General features: G+C 58.1%; 1 protein-coding gene across 1 annotated transcript in view; it reads right to left on the bottom strand.

Annotated features, from left to right (window-relative positions):
• Positions 1–23,584, bottom strand: part of LOC142474389 (tonsoku-like protein) — a 65,650-nt gene that overhangs the window by 1,696 nt on the left and 40,370 nt on the right. Inside the window, exons 10-16 of the mRNA XM_075580863.1 lie at positions 22,969–23,119; positions 17,800–17,878; positions 16,966–17,276; positions 16,711–16,882; positions 15,506–15,681; positions 4,004–4,077; positions 2,974–3,107 (exon numbers count right to left, since the gene is read on the bottom strand). Coding sequence (XP_075436978.1) covers positions 2,974–3,107; positions 4,004–4,077; positions 15,506–15,681; positions 16,711–16,882; positions 16,966–17,276; positions 17,800–17,878; positions 22,969–23,119 — 1,097 coding nt within the window. The remainder of the gene's footprint in view (positions 1–2,973; positions 3,108–4,003; positions 4,078–15,505; positions 15,682–16,710; positions 16,883–16,965; positions 17,277–17,799; positions 17,879–22,968; positions 23,120–23,584) is intronic.

Raw genomic sequence — 23,584 nt, forward strand, 5'->3', positions numbered from 1 at the left:
AAAAAAGGGGTCAGAGACCGAGTCCTAATCCCAACACAGAGCAGCAGAGACATCCCGCTCAGAGCAGAGTCACAACAACCAGGGTATCCTTGTGTGGCTCACAGGTCCGCCTGGTCAGTTTCCCTTCTGAGTGTCACTCATCTTGTGCTGATAGGGACATAGGTCCCTTCTGTGTATCTGTCCCCCTGCGGCAGACAGGACAGGCCCAATGGACCTTATCTGTCAAGTCATGTACACTTTCTGTACAGACCAAAGTTTCTTCGCTATATCATCCTGGATGGCCCCCTGCCGACTCAAACTTAACATGTCAAAAACAGAGCTCATACTTCCTCCCAAACCTGGCCCTACTACCTCCTTCCACATTACTGTTGGAACTACGATCCTTCACCCAGTAGCCCAAGCACGCTGCCTAGGGGTCACACTCGACTCCTCTCTCACATTCGCCCCTCACATTCAAAACGTTTCTAAAACTTGTCGCTTTTTCCTCCGCAATATAACAAAGATACGCCCTTTCCTTTATTACCCGACTGCTAAGACTCTGACTCAGGCCCTCATTCTCTCCCGTCTTGATTACTGTAACCTCCTGCTGTCCGGCCTTCCTGCCTCTCACCTGTCTCCCCTACAATCTATCCTAAACGCTGCTGTCCGGCCTTCCTGCCTCTCACCTGTCTCCCCTACAATCTATCCTAAACGCTGCTGTCCGGCCTTCCTGCCTCTCACCTGTCTCCCCTACAATCTATCCTAAACGCTGCTGTCCGGCCTTCCTGCCTCTCACCCGTCTCCCCTACAATCTATCCTAAACGCTGCTGTCCGGCCTTCCTGCGTCTCACCCGTCTCCCCTACAATCTATCCTAAACGCTGCTGTCCGGCCTTCCTGCCTCTCACCCGTCTCCCCTACAATCTATCCTAAACGCTGCTGTCCGGCCTTCCTGCCTCTCACCCGTCTCCCCTACAATCTATCCTAAACGCTGCTGTCCGGCCTTCCTGCCTCTCACCCGTCTCCCCTACAATCTATCCTAAACGCTGCTGTCCGGCCTTCCTGCCTCTCACCCGTCTCCCCTACAATCTATCCTAAACGCTGCTGTCCGGCCTTCCTGCCTCTCACCCGTCTCCCCCACAATCTATCCTAAACGCTGCTGTCCGGCCTTCCTGCCTCTCACCCGTCTCCCCTACAATCTATCCTAAACGCTGCTGTCCGGCCTTCCTGCCTCTCACCCGTCTCCCCTACAATCTATCCTAAACGCTGCTGTCCGGCCTTCCTGCCTCTCACCCGTCTCCCCTACAATCTATCCTAAACGCTGCTGTCCGGCCTTCCTGCCTCTCACCTGTCTCCCCCACAATCTATCCTAAACGCTGCTGTCCGGCCTTCCTGCCTCTCACCTGTCTCCCCTACAATCTATCCTAAACGCTGCTGTCCGGACTTCCTGCCTCTCACCTGTCTCCCCTACAATCTATCCTAAACGCTGCTGTCCGGCCTTCCTGCCTCTCACCTGTCTCCCCTACAATCTATCCTAAACGCTGCTGTCCGGCCTTCCTGCCTCTCACCCGTCTCCCCTACAATCTATCCTAAACGCTGCTGTCCGGCCTTCCTGCCTCTCACCCGTCTCCCCTACAATCTATCCTAAACGCTGCTGTCCGGCCTTCCTGCCTCTCACCCGTCTCCCCCACAATCTATCCTAAACGCTGCTGTCCGGCCTTCCTGCCTCTCACCCGTCTCCCCTACAATCTATCCTAAACGCTGCTGTCCGGCCTTCCTGCCTCTCACCTGTCTCCCCTACAATCTATCCTAAACGCTGCTGTCCGGCCTTCCTGTCTCCCCTACAATCTATCCTAAACGCTGCTGTCCGGCCTTCCTGCCTCTCACCTGTCTCCCCTACAATCTATCCTAAACGCTGCTGTCCGGCCTTCCTGCCTCTCACCCGTCTCCCCTACAATCTATCCTAAACGCTGCTGTCCGGCCTTCCTGCCTCTCACCCGTCTCCCCCACAATCTATCCTAAACGCTGCTGTCCGGCCTTCCTGCCTCTCACCCGTCTCCCCTACAATCTATCCTAAACGCTGCTGTCCGGCCTTCCTGCCTCTCACCCGTCTCCCCTACAATCTATCCTAAACGCTGCTGTCCGGCCTTCCTGCCTCTCACCCGTCTCCCCTACAATCTATCCTAAACGCTGCTCTCCGGCCTTCCTGCCTCTCACCCGTCTCCCCTACAATTTATCCTAAATGCTGCTGTCCGGCCTTCCTGCCTCTCACCTGTCTCCCCCACAATCTATCCTAAACGCTGCTGTCCGGCCTTCCTGCCTCTCACCCGTCTCCCCTACAATCTATCCTAAACGCTGCTGTCTGGCCTTCCTGCCTCTCACCCGTCTCCCCTACAATCTATCCTAAACGCTGCTGTCCGGCCTTCCTGCCTCTCACCCGTCTCCCCTACAATCTATCCTAAACGCTGCTGTCCGGCCTTCCTGCCTCTCACCTGTCTCCCCTACAATCTATCCTAAACGTTGCTGTCCGGCCTTCCTGCCTCTCACCCGTCTCCCCTACAATCTATCCTAAACGCTGCTGTCCGGCCTTCCTGCCTCTCACCTGTCTCCCCTACAATCTATCCTAAACGCTGCTGTCCGGCCTTCCTGCCTCTCACCTGTCTCCCCTACAATCTATCCTAAACGTTGCTGTCCGGCCTTCCTGCCTCTCACCCGTCTCCCCTACAATCTATCCTAAACGCTGCTGTCCGGCCTTCCTGCCTCTCACCTGTCTCCCCTACAATCTATCCTAAATGCTGCTGCCAGAATCACTCTACTCTTTCCTAGATCTGTCTCTGCGTCTCCCCTGCTGAAATCCCTCTCCTGGCTTCCTATCCTAGTCTGTGTCTGTGTTCCTACAGACAACCCCCGGGGGGCATGCAGTATTAGGATGGGGGCATGTCGGGCCCCCACGGCTTCTCCTGCTGCGCTCCCTTTCCGCCGCCCCGGGGCCTAACCTGTCAGGTTGAGGAGAGACATGGCAGAACCGCGCTCTCTGATCCCGCTCAGCAGATGTCCAAACCCAGCCGCTCCCACACCGGGATTCCCCGACACGTCCAGAGACGTCAGCGATGGGCAGACAGGGAGGCACCTGAGGGCAAGAGGTCAGGGGGTAACTGGAGAGAGAGAGGATCCTAATACCCAGAGCACAGGGGGTCCGAGGGTAACTGGGGAGATACAGGGAAACCTAATACACAGATCACATGGTGTGGGGGAGGTCAGAGGGTAACTGGGGAGATAAAGGGAAACCTAATACACAGATCACATGGTGTGGGGGAGGTCAGAGGGTTAACGAGGAGCTACTGCAAACGTCTAAAACGGGCCCAGAGCTGAGCGGGTACAAAAGGAAACTGAACAGACTTTACCGGATCCAGGTCAGCGGGTACATGGTGGGGGGGGGGGGGGGGGACAGAGAGGGGGGCGGGTAGCGGGTACATGGTGGGGGGGGGGGGAAAGAGAGGGGGCGGTAGCGGGTACATGGTGGGGGGGGGAAAGAGAGGGGGCGGTAGCGGGTACATGGTGGGGGGGAAGAGAGGGGGCGGTAGAAGGTACATGGTGGGGGGGGGGGGGAAGATATCTAATGGCACAACCTGGGGGGGTAGCGGGTACATGGTGGGGGTGGTGGTATATCTAACGTCAGAGCCTGGGGGGGGCAGCGAGTACATGGTGGGGGGGGGAGAGATATCTAACTGCAGAGGCTGGGGGGGAGGGGGGCAGCGAGTACATGGTGGGGGGGGGGGTCGGGGGGAGAGATATCTAACGGCACAGCTTGGGGGGGCGGGGGCAGCGGGTACATGGGGGGGGGAAATATCTAACGGCACAGCCTGGGGGGGGCGGGGGCAGCGGGTACATGGGGGGGGGGAGATATCTAACGGCACAGCTTGGGGGGGGGCGGGTACATGGTGGGGGGGGGGTAGATATCTAGCGGCAGAGCCTTTCCGCGCAGGTCACCGCCCCTGCACGGGGTCCTGGCGTTGTGCCCCTTACCTGGCCAGCTCCCGCAGGGACTCGTCAGTCAGGTGATTGGAGGAGAGGCTCAGGTGAGCCAGGACACACCCATCCTGCGAGACACAGAGAGGGGGGTCAGAGGAAGCAGAGACTCGTCACTCAGGTGAGCCAGGACACACCCATCCTGCGAGACACAGAGAGGGGGGTCAGAGGAAGCAGAGACTCGTCACTCAGGTGAGCCAGGACACACCCATCCTGCGAGACACAGAGAGGGGGTCAGAGGAAGCAGAGACTCGTCACTCAGGTGAGCCAGGGCACACCCATCCTGCGAGACACAGAGAGGGGGGTCAGAGGAAGCAGAGACTCGTCACTCAGGTGAGCCAGGGCACACCCATCCTGCGAGACACAGAGAGGGGGGTCAGAGGAAGCAGAGACTCGTCACTCAGGTGAGCCAGGGCACACCCATCCTGCGAGACACAGAGAGGGGGGTCAGAGGAAGCAGAGACTCGTCACTCAGGTGAGCCAGGGCACACCCATCCTGCGAGACACAGAGAGGGGGGTCAGAGGAAGCAGAGACTCGTCACTCAGGTGAGCCAGGACACACCCATCCTGCGAGACACAGAGAGGGGGGTCAGAGGAAGCAGAGACTCGTCACTCAGGTGAGCCAGGGCACACCCATCCTGCGAGACACAGAGAGGGGGGTCAGAGGAAGCAGAGACTCGTCACTCAGGTGAGCCAGGGCACACCCATCCTGCGAGACACAGAGAGGGGGGTCAGAGGAACAGAGACTCGTCACTCAGGTGAGCCAGGACACACCCATCCTGCGAGACACAGAGAGGGGGGTCAGAGGAAGCAGAGACTCGTCACTCAGGTGAGCCAGGACACACCCATCCTGCGAGACACAGAGAGAGGGTCAGAGGAAGCAGGGACTCGTCACTCAGGTGAGCCAGGGCACACCCATCCTGCGAGACACAGAGAGAGGGTCAGAGGAAGCAGAGACTCGTCACTCAGGTGAGCCAGGACACACCCATCCTGCGAGACACAGAGAGGGGGTCAGAGGAAGCAGGGACTCGTCACTCAGGTGAGCCAGGGCACACCCATCCTGCGAGACACAGAGAGGGGGGTCAGAGGAAGCAGAGACTCGTCACTCAGGTGAGCCAGGACACACCCATCCTGCGAGACACAGAGAGGGGGGTCAGAGGAAGCAGAGACTCGTCACTCAGGTGAGCCAGGGCACACCCATCCTGCGAGACACAGAGAGGGGGGTCAGAGGAAGCAGAGACTCGTCACTCAGGTGAGCCAGGACACACCCATCCTGCGAGACACAGAGAGGGGGGTCAGAGGAAGCAGAGACTCGTCACTCAGGTGAGCCAGGACACACCCATCCTGCGAGACACAGAGAGAGGGTCAGAGGAAGCAGGGACTCGTCACTCAGGTGAGCCAGGGCACACCCATCCTGCGAGACACAGAGAGAGGGTCAGAGGAAGCAGAGACTCGTCACTCAGGTGAGCCAGGACACACCCATCCTGCGAGACACAGAGAGGGGGTCAGAGGAAGCAGAGACTCGTCACTCAGGTGAGCCAGGACACACCCATCCTGCGAGACACAGAGAGGGGGGTCAGAGGAAGCAGAGACTCGTCACTCAGGTGAGCCAGGGCACACCCATCCTGCGAGACACAGAGAGGGGGGTCAGAGGAAGCAGAGACTCGTCACTCAGGTGAGCCAGGGCACACCCATCCTGCGAGACACAGAGAGGGGGGTCAGAGGAAGCAGAGACTCGTCACTCAGGTGAGCCAGGACACACCCATCCTGCGAGACACAGAGAGGGGGGTCAGAGGAAGCAGAGACTCGTCACTCAGGTGAGCCAGGGCACACCCATCCTGCGAGACACAGAGAGGGGGGTCAGAGGAAGCAGAGACTCGTCACTCAGGTGAGCCAGGGCACACCCATCCTGCGAGACACAGAGAGGGGGGTCAGAGGAACAGAGACTCGTCACTCAGGTGAGCCAGGACACACCCATCCTGCGAGACACAGAGAGGGGGGTCAGAGGAAGCAGAGACTCGTCACTCAGGTGAGCCAGGACACACCCATCCTGCGAGACACAGAGAGAGGGTCAGAGGAAGCAGGGACTCGTCACTCAGGTGAGCCAGGGCACACCCATCCTGCGAGACACAGAGAGAGGGTCAGAGGAAGCAGAGACTCGTCACTCAGGTGAGCCAGGACACACCCATCCTGCGAGACACAGAGAGGGGGGTCAGAGGAAGCAGAGACTCGTCACTCAGGTGAGCCAGGACACACCCATCCTGCGAGACACAGAGAGGGGGGTCAGAGGAAGCAGAGACTCGTCACTCAGGTGAGCCAGGGCACACCCATCCTGCGAGACACAGAGAGGGGGGTCAGAGGAAGCAGAGACTCGTCACTCAGGTGAGCCAGGACACACCCATCCTGCGAGACACAGAGAGGGGGGTCAGAGGAAGCAGAGACTCGTCACTCAGGTGAGCCAGGACACACCCATCCTGCGAGACACAGAGAGAGGGTCAGAGGAAGCAGGGACTCGTCACTCAGGTGAGCCAGGGCACACCCATCCTGCGAGACACAGAGAGAGGGTCAGAGGAAGCAGAGACTCGTCACTCAGGTGAGCCAGGACACACCCATCCTGCGAGACACAGAGAGGGGGTCAGAGGAAGCAGAGACTCGTCACTCAGGTGAGCCAGGACACACCCATCCTGCGAGACACAGAGAGGGGGGTCAGAGGAAGCAGAGACTCGTCACTCAGGTGAGCCAGGGCACACCCATCCTGCGAGACACAGAGAGGGGGGTCAGAGGAAGCAGAGACTCGTCACTCAGGTGAGCCAGGACACACCCATCTTGCGAGACACAGAGAGGGGGGTCAGAGGAAGCAGAGACTCGTCACTCAGGTGAGCCAGGACACACCCATCCTGCGAGACACAGAGAGGGGGTCAGAGGAAGCAGGGACTCGTCCCTCAGGTGAGCCAGGACACACCCATCCTGCGAGACACAGAGAGGGGGGTCAGAGGAAGCAGAGACTCGTCAATCAGGTGAGCCAGGACACACCGATCCTGCGAGACACAGAGAGGGGGTCAGAGGAAGCAGAGACTCGTCACTCAGGTGAGCCAGGACACACCCATCCTGCGAGACACAGAGAGGGGGTCAGAGGAAGCAGAGACTCGTCACTCAGGTGAGCCAGGGCACACCCATCCTGCGAGACACAGAGAGGGGGTCAGAGGAAGCAGGGACTCGTCACTCAGGTGAGCCAGGGCACACCCATCCTGCGAGACACAGAGAGGGGGGTCACAGGAAGCAGGGACTCGTCACTCAGGTGAGCCAGGACACACCCATCCTGCGAGACACAGAGAGAGGGTCAGAGGAAGCAGAGACTCGTCACTCAGGTGAGCCAGGACACACCCATCCTGCGAGACACAGAGAGGGGGTCAGAGGAAGCAGAGACTCTTCACTCAGGTGAGCCAGGAAACACCCATCCTGCGAGACACAGAGACGGGGGTCAGAGGAAGCAGAGACTCGTCACTCAGGTGAGCCAGGACACACCCATCCTGCGAGACACAGAGAGGGGGTCAGAGGAAGCAGAGACTCGTCACTCAGGTGAGCCAGGACACACCCATCCTGCGAGACACAGAGAGGGGGGTCAGAGGAAGCAGAGACTCGTCACTCAGGTGAGCCAGGACACACCCATCCTGCGAGACACAGAGAGGGGGGTCAGAGGAAGCAGAGACTCGTCACTCAGGTGAGCCAGGACACACCCATCCTGCGAGACACAGAGAGGGGGGTCAGAGGAAGCAGAGACTCGTCACTCAGGTGAGCCTGGACACACCCATCCTGCGAGACACAGAGAGGGGGGTCAGAGGAAGCAGAGACTCGTCACTCAGGTGAGCCAGGACACACCCATCCTGCGAGACACAGAGAGGGGGTCAGAGGAAGCAGAGACTCGTCACTCAGGTGAGCCAGGGCACACCCATCCTGCGAGACACAGAGAGGGGGTCAGAGGAAGCAGGGACTCGTCACTCAGGTGAGCCAGGGCACACCCATCCTGCGAGACACAGAGAGGGGGGTCAGAGGAAGCAGAGACTCGTCACTCAGGTGAGCCAGGACACACCCATCCTGCGAGACACAGAGAGGGGGTCAGAGGAAGCAGAGACTCGTCACTCAGATGAGCCAGGACACACCCATCCTGCGAGACACAGAGAGGGGGTCAGAGGAAGCAGAGACTCGTCACTCAGGTGAGCCAGGACACACCCATCCTGCGAGACACAGAGAGGGGGGTCAGAGGAAGCAGAGACTCGTCACTCAGGTGAGCCAGGACACACCCATCCTGCGAGACACAGAGAGGGGGGTCAGAGGAAGCAGAGACTCGTCACTCAGGTGAGCCAGGACACACCCATCCTGCGAGACACAGAGAGGGGGGTCAGAGGAAGCAGAGACCCTCCCATCCTACACAGCGCCTACAGTTACACGTAACAGGAAAGCAATGAGGCACTGAAGCAGGTAGGTGACCATTCCACTACAGCAGCTATTCAAACTCTGACGGGAGTGGGTGGGGGGGGTGATGAGGCAGCAAAACAATTAGCAACTCTGCCGAGCCCCCCAGAAAGTGGACATGCCGCGGTGTACACCTATACTGAGCACTGACTGGAGGGTGGTACTGGGTCCGCTCTCCGGCCCCTGCATGCGCGCGTCGGCGCGTGCAGCAGTGTGACCCGCGATCCGCGGCCTAGGGGTTGCGATCGGACACGGCCATGACGGGGTTCTCTCATTGGCTCAACTATCTGCACTGCCATTGGTTGCCAATCAACCACGTGACCGCGTCGCGGCACGGAAAGACAAAACTCGCCTTCCCATCCAGCGGTCGCGTCACCGCGCGTTGTGCGCCCGCGCACGCCGACTGGGGCCTGCCCCATAGAGGGCTCTACTTTGTCTACGACACGCACACCATCGTGGACTCGGCCCAAGGCCGCTGCCACCGTTTCGCGACGCGCGCTCATGCGCGAGCGCCATGACGTCACCAACTCTCTGAGCATGAGCGCTCGGCTGTCCTGCAGCTATGTGGGGGCGTGGCACATAAGGGAGGGGGCGTGTCACATAAGGGAGGGGGCGTGTCACATAAGGGAGGGGGCGTGTCACATAAGGGAGGGGGCGTGTCACATAAGGGAGGGGGCGTGTCACATAAGGGAGGGGGCGTGTCACATAAGGGAGGAGGCGTGTCACATAAGGAAGGGGGCGTGGCACATACGGGAGGGGCGTGTCACATAAGGGAGGGGGCGTGTCACATAAGGGAGGGGGCGTGTCACATAAGGGAGGGGGCGTGTCACATAAGGAAGGGGGCGTGGCACATAAGGGAGGGGGCGTGGCACATAAGGGAGGGGGCGTGTCACACAAGGGAGGGGGCGTGTCACACAAGGGAGGGGGCGTGTCACATAAGGGAGGGGGCGTGTCACATAAGGGAGGGGGCGTGTCACATAAGGGAGGGGGCGTGTCACATAAGGGAGGGGGCGTGTCACATAAGGGAGGGGGCGTGTCACATAAGGGAGGGGCGTGTCACATAAGGGAGGGGGCGTGTCACATAAGGGAGGGGGCGTGTCACATACGGGAGGGGCGTGTCACATACGGGAGGGGCGTGGCACATAAGGGAGGGGCGTGTCACATAAGGGAGGGGGCGTGTCACATAAGGGAGGGGGCGTGTCACATAAGGGAGGGGGCGTGTCACATGAGGGAGGGGGTGTGTCACATAAGGGAGGGGGCGTGTCAGTGCCAGCGCCGGGAGAGGTATATTTATTATAGCAGCAATCACTATGTTCCCCTTATATATCTCACATGACACGGTGCCTATGTTTGCCCTATTGTCTGTGTGTGTGTGAGTGTGAGGGTGCGTGAGTGTGTGTGTGTGTGCGTGTGCATGTATGTATGTGTGAGTGTGTGCGTGTGTATGTATGTGTGAGTGTGTGCGTGTGTATGTATGTGTGAGTGTGTGTATGTGTGAGTGTGTGCGTGTGTATGTGTGTGTGCGTGTGTATGTATGTGTGAGTGTGTGCGTGTGTATGTATGTGTGAGTGTGTGTATGTGTGAGTGTGTGCGTGTGTATGTATGTGTGAGTGTGTGCGTGTGTATGTATGTGTGTGTATGTATGTGTGTGTGTGTATGCGAGTGCGTGTGTGTATGCGAGTGCGTGTGTGAGTGTGCATGTGAGTGTGTGAGTGCGTGTGCGTGTGAGAGTGTGTATGTGCGTATGTGCGTGTGTGCGTGTGTGCACGAGAGTGTGTATGTGAGTGTGTGAGTGTGTGTGCGTGAGTATGCGTGTGTGTGCGAGTGAGTGTGCATGTGCGTATGAGAGTGTGTGTGTATGTGTGTGAGAGTGTGCGTGTGTGTGTATGCGTATGTATGTGTGCGTGTGCGAGTGAGTGTGCATGTGCGTATGAGAGTGTGTGAGTGTGTATGTGTGAGAGTGTGTGTGTGTGTGTGTGTGTGTGTGTGTGTGTGGTGCTGTGATTCGTTGTTGATCGGTCATGTGACCCTTCAGCACGCTTACAAATCAATTTCCCCGGTCTCCCCAAGCGCGCAGCTTAGGAAAGTGTACGCACAGCGGTGTGACATGTGCAGCGTTTCACATCTATTCGATCCCGCCAAGCGCGCGCCGCTGCAGCCTAAGAGTTAACCCCTTCCTGTAGCGTGTGCTTGCTGCACTTTCCATGGCAGCTGGACAGCCTAGAACCCCAGCGACAGGTCCCATGGCAGCTGGACAGCCTAGAACCCCAGCGACAGGTCCCATGGCAGCTGGACAGCCTAAAACCCCAGCGACAGGTACCATGGCAGCTGGAAAGCCTAGAACCCCAGCGACAGGTCCCATGGCAGCTGGAAAGCCTAGATCCCCAGCGACAGGTACCATGGCAGCTGGAAAGCCTAGAACCCCAGCGACAGGTCCCATGGCAGCTGGAAAGCCTAGAACCCCAGCGACAGGTCCCATGGCAGCTGGAAAGCCTAGATCCCCAGCGACAGGTCCCATGGCAGCTGGAAAGCCTAGAACCCCAGCGACAGGTACCATGGCAGCTGGAAAGCCTAGAACCCCAGCGACAGGTCCCATGGCAGCTGGAAAGCCTAGATCCCCAGCGACAGGTCCCATGGCAGCTGGAAAGCCTAGATCCCCAGCGACAGGTCCCATGGCAGCTGGAAAGCCTAGATCCCCAGTGACAGGTCCCATGGCGGAGCAATACTTCTAATCAGAGGCCTGGTCTTTATAGATTGCTTGAGTGCAGGAGAGGACAACTCCAGTCCTCAAGGGCTACCAACCGGTCAGTTTTTCAGGATATCCCTGCTTCAGCACAGGTGACTCAACCAGTGTCTGGGGAACATTCTTCTCTGTCCATGATGGAATGGTTTGCTCCCCTTAGAATCCTGGGGGAGATGTGAGGATGCTGAGGGGGATTGGGGAGATGTGAGGATGATGTGGGGAACTGGGAAGGATGATGAGGAGGACTGGGGGAGACCTGATGGTGATTTTTCACTATGAAAGGGCGGTAAGGTGAGAGAGAACCGCTTGCTAACATTTCTAAATCCCACCGCTGCAAAACGCGTATCATGGAATAAACTCATTTGGGAATGTAAATATATGGCTTTCTAATAAGACTGTAGTGCCCAGGCCAGGCCTTCGTATACACCTCAGAGCAGAAACAGAAAGAACATACCCAGTGTCAAAACCTATTATGATATTAAAAAGGTGATCTGTAACACTCGCACAGGATGAGAACAGGGCGTATAGAATCAATAGGAGGCATTTCAGGCGCCCGCTGTTTCTGAGCGTTATCCTGCAGCTGATGTAACGAGACCTTTGGCGTCCTCCGTCTCGGATTGTGTGCCCCTCGATGACCCGGATGATGTCACTTCGGGGTGTGTCTGTGCTGTATCGCCTGCGATTGTCAGCCCTACGCGTTTCATGGAATGGAAGGATGCATCACACACACACACACGAGAGAGCAGGTTTGATGGTGGGAAAGATCTGATGACTTGTCTCGATGTATCTGCTATAAGGTCCTGTTCCACATGTCAGCCAGACTCGAAGCTCTGGAAATACCCCCGCAGGTCCGCACGCGAGGCGATTCCTTCGTTCTTCAAAGCCCCCGATTCTCAGAGGAGACATCTTCCAAAGGAATACATGCCAGGTGGGTTGTCCCATACAGTGTCATCTTCCTGGTCAAAAGGGAACGTCTAGTTCCGGCCTGCACAACTCCAGTCCTCGAGAGCCGCAAACAGGCCAGGTTTTCAGGATATCCCTACTTCAGCACAGCTGGTTCTATTAGTGGTTCAGCCATACTGAGCCACTAATGGAGCCAGCTGTGCTGAAGTAGTTATATCCTGAAAACCTGGCCTGTTTGCGGCCCTCGAGGACTGGAGTTGTGCCGGCCTGGTCTATTTGAACCTGGTCAGCATTGCATGAGAACGTTCTTGCCTGGATGGTCTCGTTCCGTGAGACATTCCTTTAATAGGCGCACGCAGGGGGAAGCATCTCTCTGTCTTTCTAGCAACTAAAGATATTATTGTGTTCCTGTTCCTTATGGGGGCACTAGCGTGACTTCTATTTCCAGGACATCCTGCAACGATTCATTAATATCATTGGGAGTAAAAGACCATTATTGTCCCTTATACTCTCCTCCGCCTGAGGAAGACCAGAAGTGGATTCATCTCAATCATACTAGGCAGCGGAATGAGCCGGAGTGGATCCCCACCTGTGCACAGACATTGAGATCCCCTGCCATCCACGGCTGTGCATAGACATGGGATCACATGCGATCCCCGGCTGTACACGGATATTGAGAGATCACCTGCCATCCCTGGCTATGCATTGACACGGAGAGATCGCGTACTACCCCCAGCTGTACACGGATATTGAGATCACATGTGATCCCCAGCTGTGCACGGACACAGAGAGATCACGGACTATCCCAAGCTGTACACGGATATTGGGAGATCACATGCGATCCCCAGCTGTACACGGATATTGGGAGATCACATGCGATCCCCAGCTGTGCACAGATATTGCGAGATCACGTACTATCCCAAGCTGTACACGGATATTGAGAGATCACATGCGATCCCCAGCAGTACACGGATATTGAGAGATCACATGTGATCCCTGGCTGTGCAGCTTGCTTAAACTAATCCAACGTTTCTTGCATTGCAGATTTAAACCATGAAAAGAGATCTTAAAACCGGGGAGAATATTCCATGGTTGGATTGCATTAAAGAAGTCGCTTCCCATTCTGGAATCCAGAGGAGATCCTAAAAATCCCCAACAACATAATTAAACATAAAACAAAACAGGAGAATAAAAGGAAACCCGTGAAAAGCAGACAGCCCACAGAGCAAGAGCCTCCCGGGGGAGAGAAGGCCATCTGCTGGACAGGTCATGCCCGGGGTTCCTTCCTCTAATTGGGATACAAAGCACCAGGTACTTCCTCCATCGCGGGCGTCTGACCTGGAGATGCCTTGCCCGCATTTCAGCCTGAAACGCACTGAAGAAACACCGCCCGCCATTGCTGGCAAGGTCTCCGCAACGAGACAGAAATGGACCACCTCTGAAACCGGTCAAAGAGTGATCCACATGGGACCTCCCATCGGACCCAAACATCCGGGTAAAGGGGTCTGCTCTGCATTCCCATGCGAGTTACTACTTGTGACAGCACATATACAGATGCAGCGGCCTTTATTCGAACATTTCACGGAGCCATTTTCGTGTGCGCTGCTGTACTCCACGCGGCATTCACGACGCCAATCCCACCAGGCACATGTGTGTTTACAGCGGTTCCTTTGTTTGTATCTCATGGATTCTTATTTCTTTGGGTGCAATTCTTCGCGTATCCGCCAGGTGGCAGAAATGAATGAATTGTAATGTGTACAGTACTGTGCTACTGTGTCAATTTCAGGTGTTCAAAAAAACAGATAAACACAAGTCTACAGTACCACAGTGGTCCATTGTGAATCGACCTTGGTCCTTGAAGACGCTGAAGACGTTATCAAATGTAGGCGTTTAATAATAAAAACCTCTGAAACACAATGCTGTGGGCTTTTTTCTACATTCTTATCCCTGCACAATTGCTGACTGGACTGGACACCATGTGTACACCGTACACGTATAAAAAACCCTGACTGTAGTTTTGCATTTTTAATATGTTCTGCAATTAATGCTGCAACAGATACAATCACCATGTTATCAGAAATATATGAATATTTCATTTCGAACTATGATTTTTACAAATTTTCACCCGACATTCGTGGGTGGAAGCGTTCGATAAGGCAAACCTTAACTAACGATCATTGCTTTTTTCGCATCGTCACTACTCCCGGAGATAGAGGAGGGTATTGGTGTGTTATCCCACATTTTTACACTTTGTTTGATCATGGCAACTTCAAAAGGAGAAAGGTCGGGTTTAATCCATATAAGATTAGTCAATCCCAATCCAGCAATGTGCCAGCGCCAGCAACAGCACCGGCACAGAATAACGGTCCGACCGTCAGTGAAAACCTGGTCCTGCAGTGCAATAGGACTGTGGTACGTGTGTCCCCCCAACCTCCTGCAGTGCAATAGGACTGTGGTACGTGTCCCCCCAGCTCCTGCAGTGCAATAGGACTGTGGTACGTGTGTCCCCCTCCTACCTCCTGCAGTGCAATAGGATTGTGGTACGTGACCCCTCACCTCCTGCAGTGAAATAGGACTGTGGTACGTGTCCCCCCACCTCCTGCAGTGCAATAGGACTGTGGTACGTGTGCCCGCCCCCCCAAACTCCTGCAGTGCAATAGGACTGTGGTACGTGTCCCCCCCCTCAACCTCCTGCAGTGCAATAGGACTGTGGTACGTGTCCCCCCCCCACCTTCTGCAGTGCAATAGGACTGTGGTATGTGTAGACCCCCCACCTCCTGCAGTGCAATAGGACTGTGGTACGTGTCCCCCCCTCCTGCAGTGCAATAGGACTGTGGTACGTGTGTCCCCCCTCCTACCTCCTGCCGTGCAATAGGATTGTGGTACGTGTCCCCTCCCACCTCCTGCAGTGCAATAGGACTGTGGTACATGTCCCCCCCACCTCCTGCAGTGCAATAGGACTGTGGTACATGTCCCCCCCACCTCCTGCAGTGCAATAGGACTGTGCTATGTGTCCGTCCTCCACCTCCTGCAGCGCAATAGGACTGTGCTATGTGTCCGTCCTCCCCACCTCCTGCAGTGCAATAGGACTGTGGTACGTGTGTCCCCCCCCCCCACCTCCCCCACCTCCTGCAGTGCAATAGGACTGTGGTACGTGTGCCCCCCCCACCTCCCGCAGTGCAATAGGACTGTGGTACGTGTCCCCCCCCCCTCCCGTAGTGCAATAGGATTGTGGTACGTGTCCCCCCCCCCCTCCCGCAGTGCAATAGGACTGTGGTACGTGTCCCCCCCCTCCCGTAGTGCAATAGGACTGTGGTACGTGTCCCCCCCCTCCCGTAGTGCAATAGGACTGTGGTACGTGCATGTACGTGCAAAGTTACCTGCGACAGGTACCGCACTACAGGCTCAATCAGGAGGCTCTCCCTGCTACTCGCCGTCACCGCACTCATCTCCAGTCGGCCGAGTGTCTCATGAGGCAGGGTCTTCAGGACAAGCTCCACCCCTGTGGCCCCCACAGGATTGTGAGATAGAGAGAGGGTCCTCAGGTGCACAGCGCCTGCATTACAGAGAGTCCAGGCTTAGTCTTGTGTGCTGAGCGGACACTTAATCTATGCCCTTACATTAAGAACGCAGTCACCCACATGCGACCCCTTAACCCTGTCACTGCCATTAGTACACTTTGCCCCTAGGAGGGACTGACCCTTTAACCCTGTCACTGCCATTAGTACACTTTGCCCCTAGGAGGGACTGACCCCTTAACCATGTCACTGCCATTAGCACACTTTTCCCCTAGGAGAGACTGACCCCTTAACCATGTCACTGCCATTAGCACACTTTTCCCCTAGGAGAGACTGACCCCTTAACCCTGTCACTGCCATTAGCACACTTTGCCCCTAGGAGGGACTCACCCCTTAACCATGTCACTGCCATTAGTACACTTTTCCCCTAGGAGAGACTGACCCCTTAACCCTGTCACTGCCATTAGTACACTTTGCCCCTAGGAGGGACTGACCCTTTAACCATGTCACTGCCATTAGTACACTTTGCCCCTAGGAGGGACTGACCCTTTAACCCTGTCACTGCCATTAGTACACTTTGCCCCTAGGAGGGACTGACCCCTTAACCATGTCACTGCCATTAGTACACTTTTCCCCTAGGAGAGACTGACCCCTTAACCCTGTCACTGCCATTAGTACACTTTGCCCCTAGGAGGGACTGACCCTTTAACCATGTCACTGCCATTAGTACACTTTGCCCCTAGGAGGGACAGACCCTTTAACCATGTCACTGCCATTAGTACACTTTGCCCCTAGGAGGGACTGACCCCTTAACCCTGTCACTGCCATTAGTACACTTTGCCCCTAGGAGGGACTGACCTCTTAACCCTGTCACTGCCATTAGTACACTTTGCCCCTAGGAGGGACTGACCCTTTTACCCCGTCACTAGTACACCCAACACAAACCCCGATTAGAGTGAAACCCCAATGTTTTAGTGTGTATGATCAGGAGTGACAGTGCAGAGCTAATTGCTCCTAAACGGCCCCTTTGGACCCGTCCAGCTGTGACTGTGAGAAGCGGGTCTGACCTCGGAACGCGTCGGCCAGCAGGAGGCGGTATTGCTGCAGGAACTTGGCGGTGAGGTTGCAGCCCTGCAGGCGCAGGGAGCGGAGGACGGGGCAGCAGCGGATCAGAGCGGCCAGCGGCTGGGAGAGGCCGTCACCCAGCGGGTTCATACTGAGGTCCAACTCCTCCAGGTTCTGAGAGGGGACGAGAGCCAGCGGTCACACGAGCAGCTCAGGGTTACCACAGCCGGGCGTACAGGGGTTAATCAGCGGCTCACCTTAAAGGCGCCGTGCTCCGCTCCGCCCGGCGGCGGCACGCCCAGCCTCCTGACGCCCTCGTGGGTGAGCCGGTTGCAGGACAGGTTGAGGTGGGTGAGGTTGGGCATGGTGGTGACCGTGGCCAGCAGGTCGCCCGCTTCGTCGTCCCCGAGGACGTTCCCGCAGAGATGCAGCTGGCGCAGCGAGGACTGGAGCTTCAGGGCGCGGAGAAGCGGGCGGAGATCCCGCGGGCGCAGGGACAGGCGGCACAGGGACAGGGACGGGCTCCCTTCCTGCCGCTCCAGGGCCTTCAGAACCAAGCGGTGCTCCTCTGCCAGGGAGAGAGAGGGGCGTAAGGGGGCGAACACACGCACAAGGGAAAGAGGGGGGGGAGAGATGAGAGGAAAGAGGAGACAGGGAGGGAAGGGGGGGGGGGGAGAAAAGAGGAGGGGGGGAGAAAAGGGAGGCAAGAAAAGGGAAGGGGGGTGTGGGGGGAGGAAAGGAGAGAAAGAGGGGGAGGGAGGGTGGAAAGGGGGGGAGGGAGGGGGGAAAGAGAAAGGGGGGAAAAGAACAGGGAGGGGGGGAAAGAACAGGGGGGGGAAAGAGGAGGGGGGAAAGCGACAGGAGGGGGAGAGAAAGAGGGGAGGAAAAGAGGGGGAGGAAGGCAAAGAAGGGAGGAAAAAGGGGGTGAAGGGAAAGGGGAGGGAGACGGGGAGGTGGGGCAAGGGAGGGAGAGATTCTGGGGGAGGGAGGGAGACGGGGGAGACATGGAGGGACAACGGGGGAAAAGGAAAGGGGGGAGGGAGATAGGGGGGGAAACAAGGTGGGAGGGGATGGGGAAGGGGGGAACTTACCCCCAGCCAGGCTCTGACAGGCCTTCCTGTATCTGTCTGTGATGGGCGGCAGGTCCCAGGAATGTACCTCAGCCAGCACCTGTAACAATATAACCCCGCTAAACACAAGAATCAGCCTCACTGAGAGAGAGGGGGAGAGATGAAGAGGGAGGGGGGGAGAGGGGAAGAGGGTGAGAGAGACAGATGGGAGAGGGGGGGGGGGGAGAGGGAGGGTGAGAGAGACAGATGGGAGAGGGGGGGGAGGAGAGGGAGGGTGAGAGAGACAGACGGGAGAGGCGGGGAGACAGATGGGAGAGACGGGGAGACAGATGGGAGAGACGGGGAGACAGATGGGAGAGACGGGGAGACAGATGGGAGAAACGGGGAGACGGGGAGACAGATGGGAGAGACGGGGAGACAGATGGGAGAGACGGGGAGACAGATGGGAGAGGGGGGGAGACGGGGAGACAGGGAGACAGATGGGAGAGACGGGGAGACAGGGAGACAGATGGGAGAGACGGGGAGACGGGGAGATAGATGGGAGAGACGGGGAGTCAGATGGGAGAGGGGGGGAGACAGATGGGAGAGACGGGGAGACAGATGGGAGAGACGGGGGAGACAGATGGGAGAGGGGGGGGGAGACAGATGGGAGAGGGGGGGGAGACAGATGGGAGAGGGGGGGAGACAGATGGGAGACAGATGGGAGAGGGGGAGACAGATGGGAGAGGGGGAGACAGATGGGAGAGGGGGAGACAGATGGGAGAGGGGGGGGAGACAGATGGGAAAGGGGGAGACAGATGGGAGAGGGGGTTAGACAGATGGGAGAGGGGGTTAGACAGATGGGAGAGGGGGGTAGAAAGATGGGAGAGGGGGGTAGACAGATGGGAGAGGGGGGTAGACAGATGGGAGAGGGGGAGACAGATGGGAGAGGGGGAGACAGATGGGAGAGGGGGAGACAGATGGGAGAGGGGGAGACAGATGGGAGAGGGGGAGACAGATGGGAGAGGGGGAGACAGATGGGAGAGGGGGAGACAGATGGGAGAGGGGGAGACAGATGGGGAGACAGATGGGAGAGGGGGAGACAGATGGGAGAGGGGGAGACAGATGGGAGAGGGGGAGACAGATGGGAGAGGGGGAGACAGATGGGAGAGGGGGAGACAGATGGGAGAGGGGGAGACAGATGGGAAAGGGGGAGACAGATGGGAAAGGGGGGTAGACAGATGGGAGAGGGGGGTAGACAGATGGGAGAGGGGGGTAGAAAGATGGGAGAGGGGGGTAGACAGATGGGAGAGGGGGAGACAGATGGGAGAGGGGGAGACAGATGGGAGAGGGGGAGACAGATGGGAGAGGGGGAGACAGATGGGAGAGGGGGAGACAGATGGGAGAGGGGGAGACAGATGGGAGAGGGGGGAGACAGATGGGAGAGGGGGAGACAGATGGGAGAGGGGGAGACAGATGGGAGAGGGGGAGACAGATGGGAAAGGGGGAGACAGATGGGAGAGGGGGAGACAGATGGGAGAGGGGGAGACAGATGGGAGAGTGGGAGACAGATGGGAGAGGGGGGACAGATGGGAAAGGGGGGACAGATGGGAGAGGGGGAGACAGATGGGAGAGTGGGAGACAGATGGGAGAGGGGGGACAGATGGGAGAGGGGGAGACAGATGGGAAAGGGGGAGACAGATGGGAGAGGGGGAGACAGATGGGAGAGTGGGAGACAGATGGGAGAGGGGGGACAGATGGGAAAGGGGGGACAGATGGGAAAGGGGGAGACAGATGGGAGAGGGGGGGAGACAGATGGGAGATAGACCAATTCAAAATATTTGTAGGTGTCCATTATAATATTCCTGCCCACAGAGCCCCCCGTCCCTGACCGAGTCAGAGGGGAGGGAATAGGTGTGGGGGGGGGGAATAGGTGAGGGGGGGGGAATAGGTGAGGGAGGGAATAGGTGAGGGGTGGGAATAGGTGAGGGAGGGAATAGGTGAGGGGGGGGGAATAGGTGAGGGAGGGAATAGGTGAGGGAGGGAATAGGTGAGAGGGGGGGAATAGGTGAGGGAGGGAATAGGTGAGGGAGGGAATAGGTGAGAGGGGGGGAATAGGTGAGAGGGAGGGAATAGGTGAGGGAGGGAATAGGTGAGGGAGGGAATAGGTGAGAGGGGGGGAATAGGTGAGAGGGGGGGAATAGGTGAGGGAGGGAATAGGTGAGGGAGGGAATAGGTGAGAGGGGGGGAATAGGTGAGAGGGAGGGAATGGGTGAGGGGAGGGAATAGGTGAGGGGAGGGAATAGGTGAGGGAGGGAATAGGTGAGGGAGGGAATAGGTGAGGGGTGGGAATAGGTGAGGGAGGGAATAGGTGAGGGAGGGAATAGGTGAGAGGGGGGGAATAGGTGAGAGGGAGGGAATGGGTGAGGGGAGGGAATAGGTGAGGGTGAGGGAATAGGTGAGGGGGGGGACTAGGTGAGGGGAGGGAATAGGTGAGGGTGAGGGAATGGGTGAGGGGGGGGAATAGGTGAGGGGAGGGAATAGGTGAGGGGGGGGGAATAGGTGAGGGAGGGAATAGGTGAGGGGTGGGAATAGGTGAGGGAGGGAATAGGTGAGGGGGGGGAATAGGTGAGGGAGGGAATAGGTGAGGGAGGGAATAGGTGAGAGGGGGGGAATAGGTGAGGGAGGGAATAGGTGAGGGAGGGAATAGGTGAGAGGGGGGGAATAGGTGAGAGGGAGGGAATAGGTGAGGGAGGGAATAGGTGAGGGAGGGAATAGGTGAGAGGGGGGGAATAGGTGAGAGGGGGGGAATAGGTGAGGGAGGGAATAGGTGAGAGGGGGGGAATAGGTGAGAGGGAGGGAATGGGTGAGGGGAGGGAATAGGTGAGGGGAGGGAATAGGTGAGGGGAGGGAATAGGTGAGGGAGGGAATAGGTGAGGGGTGGGAATAGGTGAGGGAGGGAATAGGTGAGGGAGGGAATAGGTGAGAGGGGGGAATAGGTGAGAGGGAGGGAATGGGTGAGGGGAGGGAATAGGTGAGGGTGAGGGAATAGGTGAGGGGAGGGAATAGGTGAGGGTGAGGGAATGGGTGAGGGGGGGAATAGGTGAGGAAAGGGAATAGGTGAGGGGGGGGGAATAGGTGAGGGGGGGGAATAGGTGAGGGGGGGAATAGGTGAGGGGTGGGAATAGGTGAGGGGAGGGAATAGGTGAGGGGGGGAATAGGTGAGGGGAGGGAATAGGTGAGGGGGGGGAATAGGTGAGGGGGGAATAGGTGAGGGGAGGGAATAGGTGAGGGTGGGGGAATAGGTGAGGGGGGGGAATAGGTGAGGGGGGGAATAGGTGAGGGGTGGGAATAGGTGAGGGGTGGGAATAGGTGAGGGGGGGGGGAATAGGTGAGGGGGGGGGGAATAGGTGAGGGTGGGAATAGGTGAGGGGGGGGGAATAGGTGAGGGGGGGGAATAGGTGAGGGGGGGGAATAGGCGAGGGAGGGGAATAGGTGAGGGGAGGGAATAGGTGAGGGGAGGGAATAGGTGAGGGGGGGAATAGGTGAGGGGGGGAATAGGTGAGGGGAGGGAATTGGTGAGGGGGGGGAATTGGTGAGGGGGAATAGGTGAGGGTGGGGGAATAGGTGAGGGGGGGAATAGGTGAGGGGGGGGAATAGGTGAGGGGGGGGAATAGGTGAGGGTGGGAATAGGTGAGGGGAGGGAATAGGTGAGGGTGGGAATAGGTGAGGAGGTAATGGGTGAGGAGGGAATGGGTGAGGGGGGGAATGGGTGAGGGGGGGAATAGGTGAGGGGGGGGAATAGGTGAGGGGAGGGAATAGGTGAAGGGAGGGAATAGGTGAGGGGAGGGAATAGGTGAGGGGAGGGAATAGGTGAGGGAGGGGAATAGGTGAGGGGAGGGAATAGGTGAGGGTGGGAATAGGTGAGGGTGGGAATAGGTGAGGGTGGGAATAGGTGAGGGGGGGGAATAGGTGAGGGGGGGGAATAGGCGAGGGAGGGGAATAGGTGAGGGGAGGGAATAGGTGAGGGGGGGAATAGGTGAGGGGGGGTGAATAGGTAAGGGGGGGAATAGGCGAGGGAGGGGAATAGGTGAGGGGAGGGAATAGGTGAGGGGGGGAATAGGTGAGGGGGGGGAATAGGTGAGGGGGGGGAATAGGTGAGGGGGGGGAATAGGTGAGGGGGGGGAATAGGTGAGGGAGGGGAATAGGTGAGGGGAGGGAATAGGTGAGGGGGGGGAATAGGTGAGGGGAGGGAATAGCTGAGGGGAGGGAATAGCTGAGGGGGGGAATAGGTGAGGGGGGGAATAGGTAAGGGAGGGGAATATGTGAGGGGAGGGAATAGGTGAGGGGGGGAATAGGTGAGGGTGGGAATAGGTGTGGGGGGGGAATAGGTGAGGGGGGGAATAGTTGAGGGTGGGAATAGGTGAGGGGGGAATAGGTGAGGGGGGGAATAGGTGAGGGGGGGAATAGATGAAGGGGGGGAGTAGGTGAGGGGGGGGAATAGGTGAGGGGGGGAATAGGTGAGGGGGGGGAATAGGTGAGGGGGGGAATAGATGAAGGGGGGGGGAATAGGTGAGGGGGGGGAATAGGTGAGGGGGGGAATAGGTGAGGGGGGGGAATAGGTGAGGGGAGGGAATAGGTGAGGGGGGGAATAGGTGAGGGGGGAAATAGGTGAGGGGGGGGAATAGGTGAGGGGGGGGAATAGGTGAGGGGGGGGGGGAATAGGTGAGGGGGGGAATAGGTGAGGGGGGAATAGGTGAGGGGGGGGAATACGTGGGGGGGAATAGGCGAGGGGGGGGATAGGTGAGGGGGTAATAGGTGAGGGGGGGAATAGGTGAGGGGGGGAATAGGTGAGCGGGGGGAATAGGTGAGGGGAGGGAATAGGTGAGGGGAGGGAATAGGTGGGGGGGGGAATACGTGGGGGGGAATAGGCGAGGGGAGGGAATAGGTGAGGGGAGGGAATAGGTGAGGGGGGTAATAGGTGAGGGGGGAATAGGTGAGGGGGGAATAGGTGAGGGGGGAATAGGTGAGCGGGGGGAATAGGTGAAGGGAGGGAATAGGTGAGGGGAGGGAATAGGTGAGGGGGGGGAATAGGTGAGGGGAGGGAATAGGTGAGGGGGGAAAGGTGAGGGGGGTGAATAGGTGAGGGAATAGGTGAGGGGGGGGAATAGGTGAGGGGGGGCTGGGAGGTTCTAAGGGGGTGGCACTGACCTCCTCGTTGCTCTGCAGCACGTGCAGTATGAGATCCTGCGGGGCCAGCAGAGCCCCCTCCTTCTTTAGGGTGAGACGCGGGAGCAGGCCGCAGCTCTGATAGTACCTCTGGGCAGCCTGGTCAGCCAGCCAGGAAACTTCACACGTGTCACTGCGGGGGGCGACAGAGAGCAGGGAGCTGAGAGACGCCCGCTGTGTGTCACTGTGACTGCGGGGGGCGACAGAGAGCAGGGAGCTGCCCGCTGTGTGTCACTGTGACTGCGGGGGGCGACAGAGAGCAGGGAGCTGAGAGACGCCCGCTGTGTGTCACTGTAACTGCGGGGGGCGACAGAGCAGGGAGCTGAGAGACGCCCGCTGTGTGTCACTGTGACTGCGGGGGGCGACAGAGAGCAGGGAGCTGAGAGACGCCCGCTGTGTGTCACTGTGACTGCGGGGGGCGACAGAGAGCAGGGAGCTGAGAGACGCCAGCTGTGTGTCACTGTGACTGCGGGGGGCGACAGAGAGCAGGGAGCTGGGAAACGCCCGCTGTGTGTCACTGTGACTGTGGGGGGCGACAGAGAGCAGGGAGCTGAGAGACGCCCGCTGTGTGTCACTGTGACTGCGGGGGGCGACAGAG

Source organism: Ascaphus truei, chromosome 2, assembly GCF_040206685.1.
Source record: "Ascaphus truei isolate aAscTru1 chromosome 2, aAscTru1.hap1, whole genome shotgun sequence".
Classification (NCBI taxonomy): Eukaryota; Metazoa; Chordata; class Amphibia; order Anura; family Ascaphidae; genus Ascaphus; species Ascaphus truei.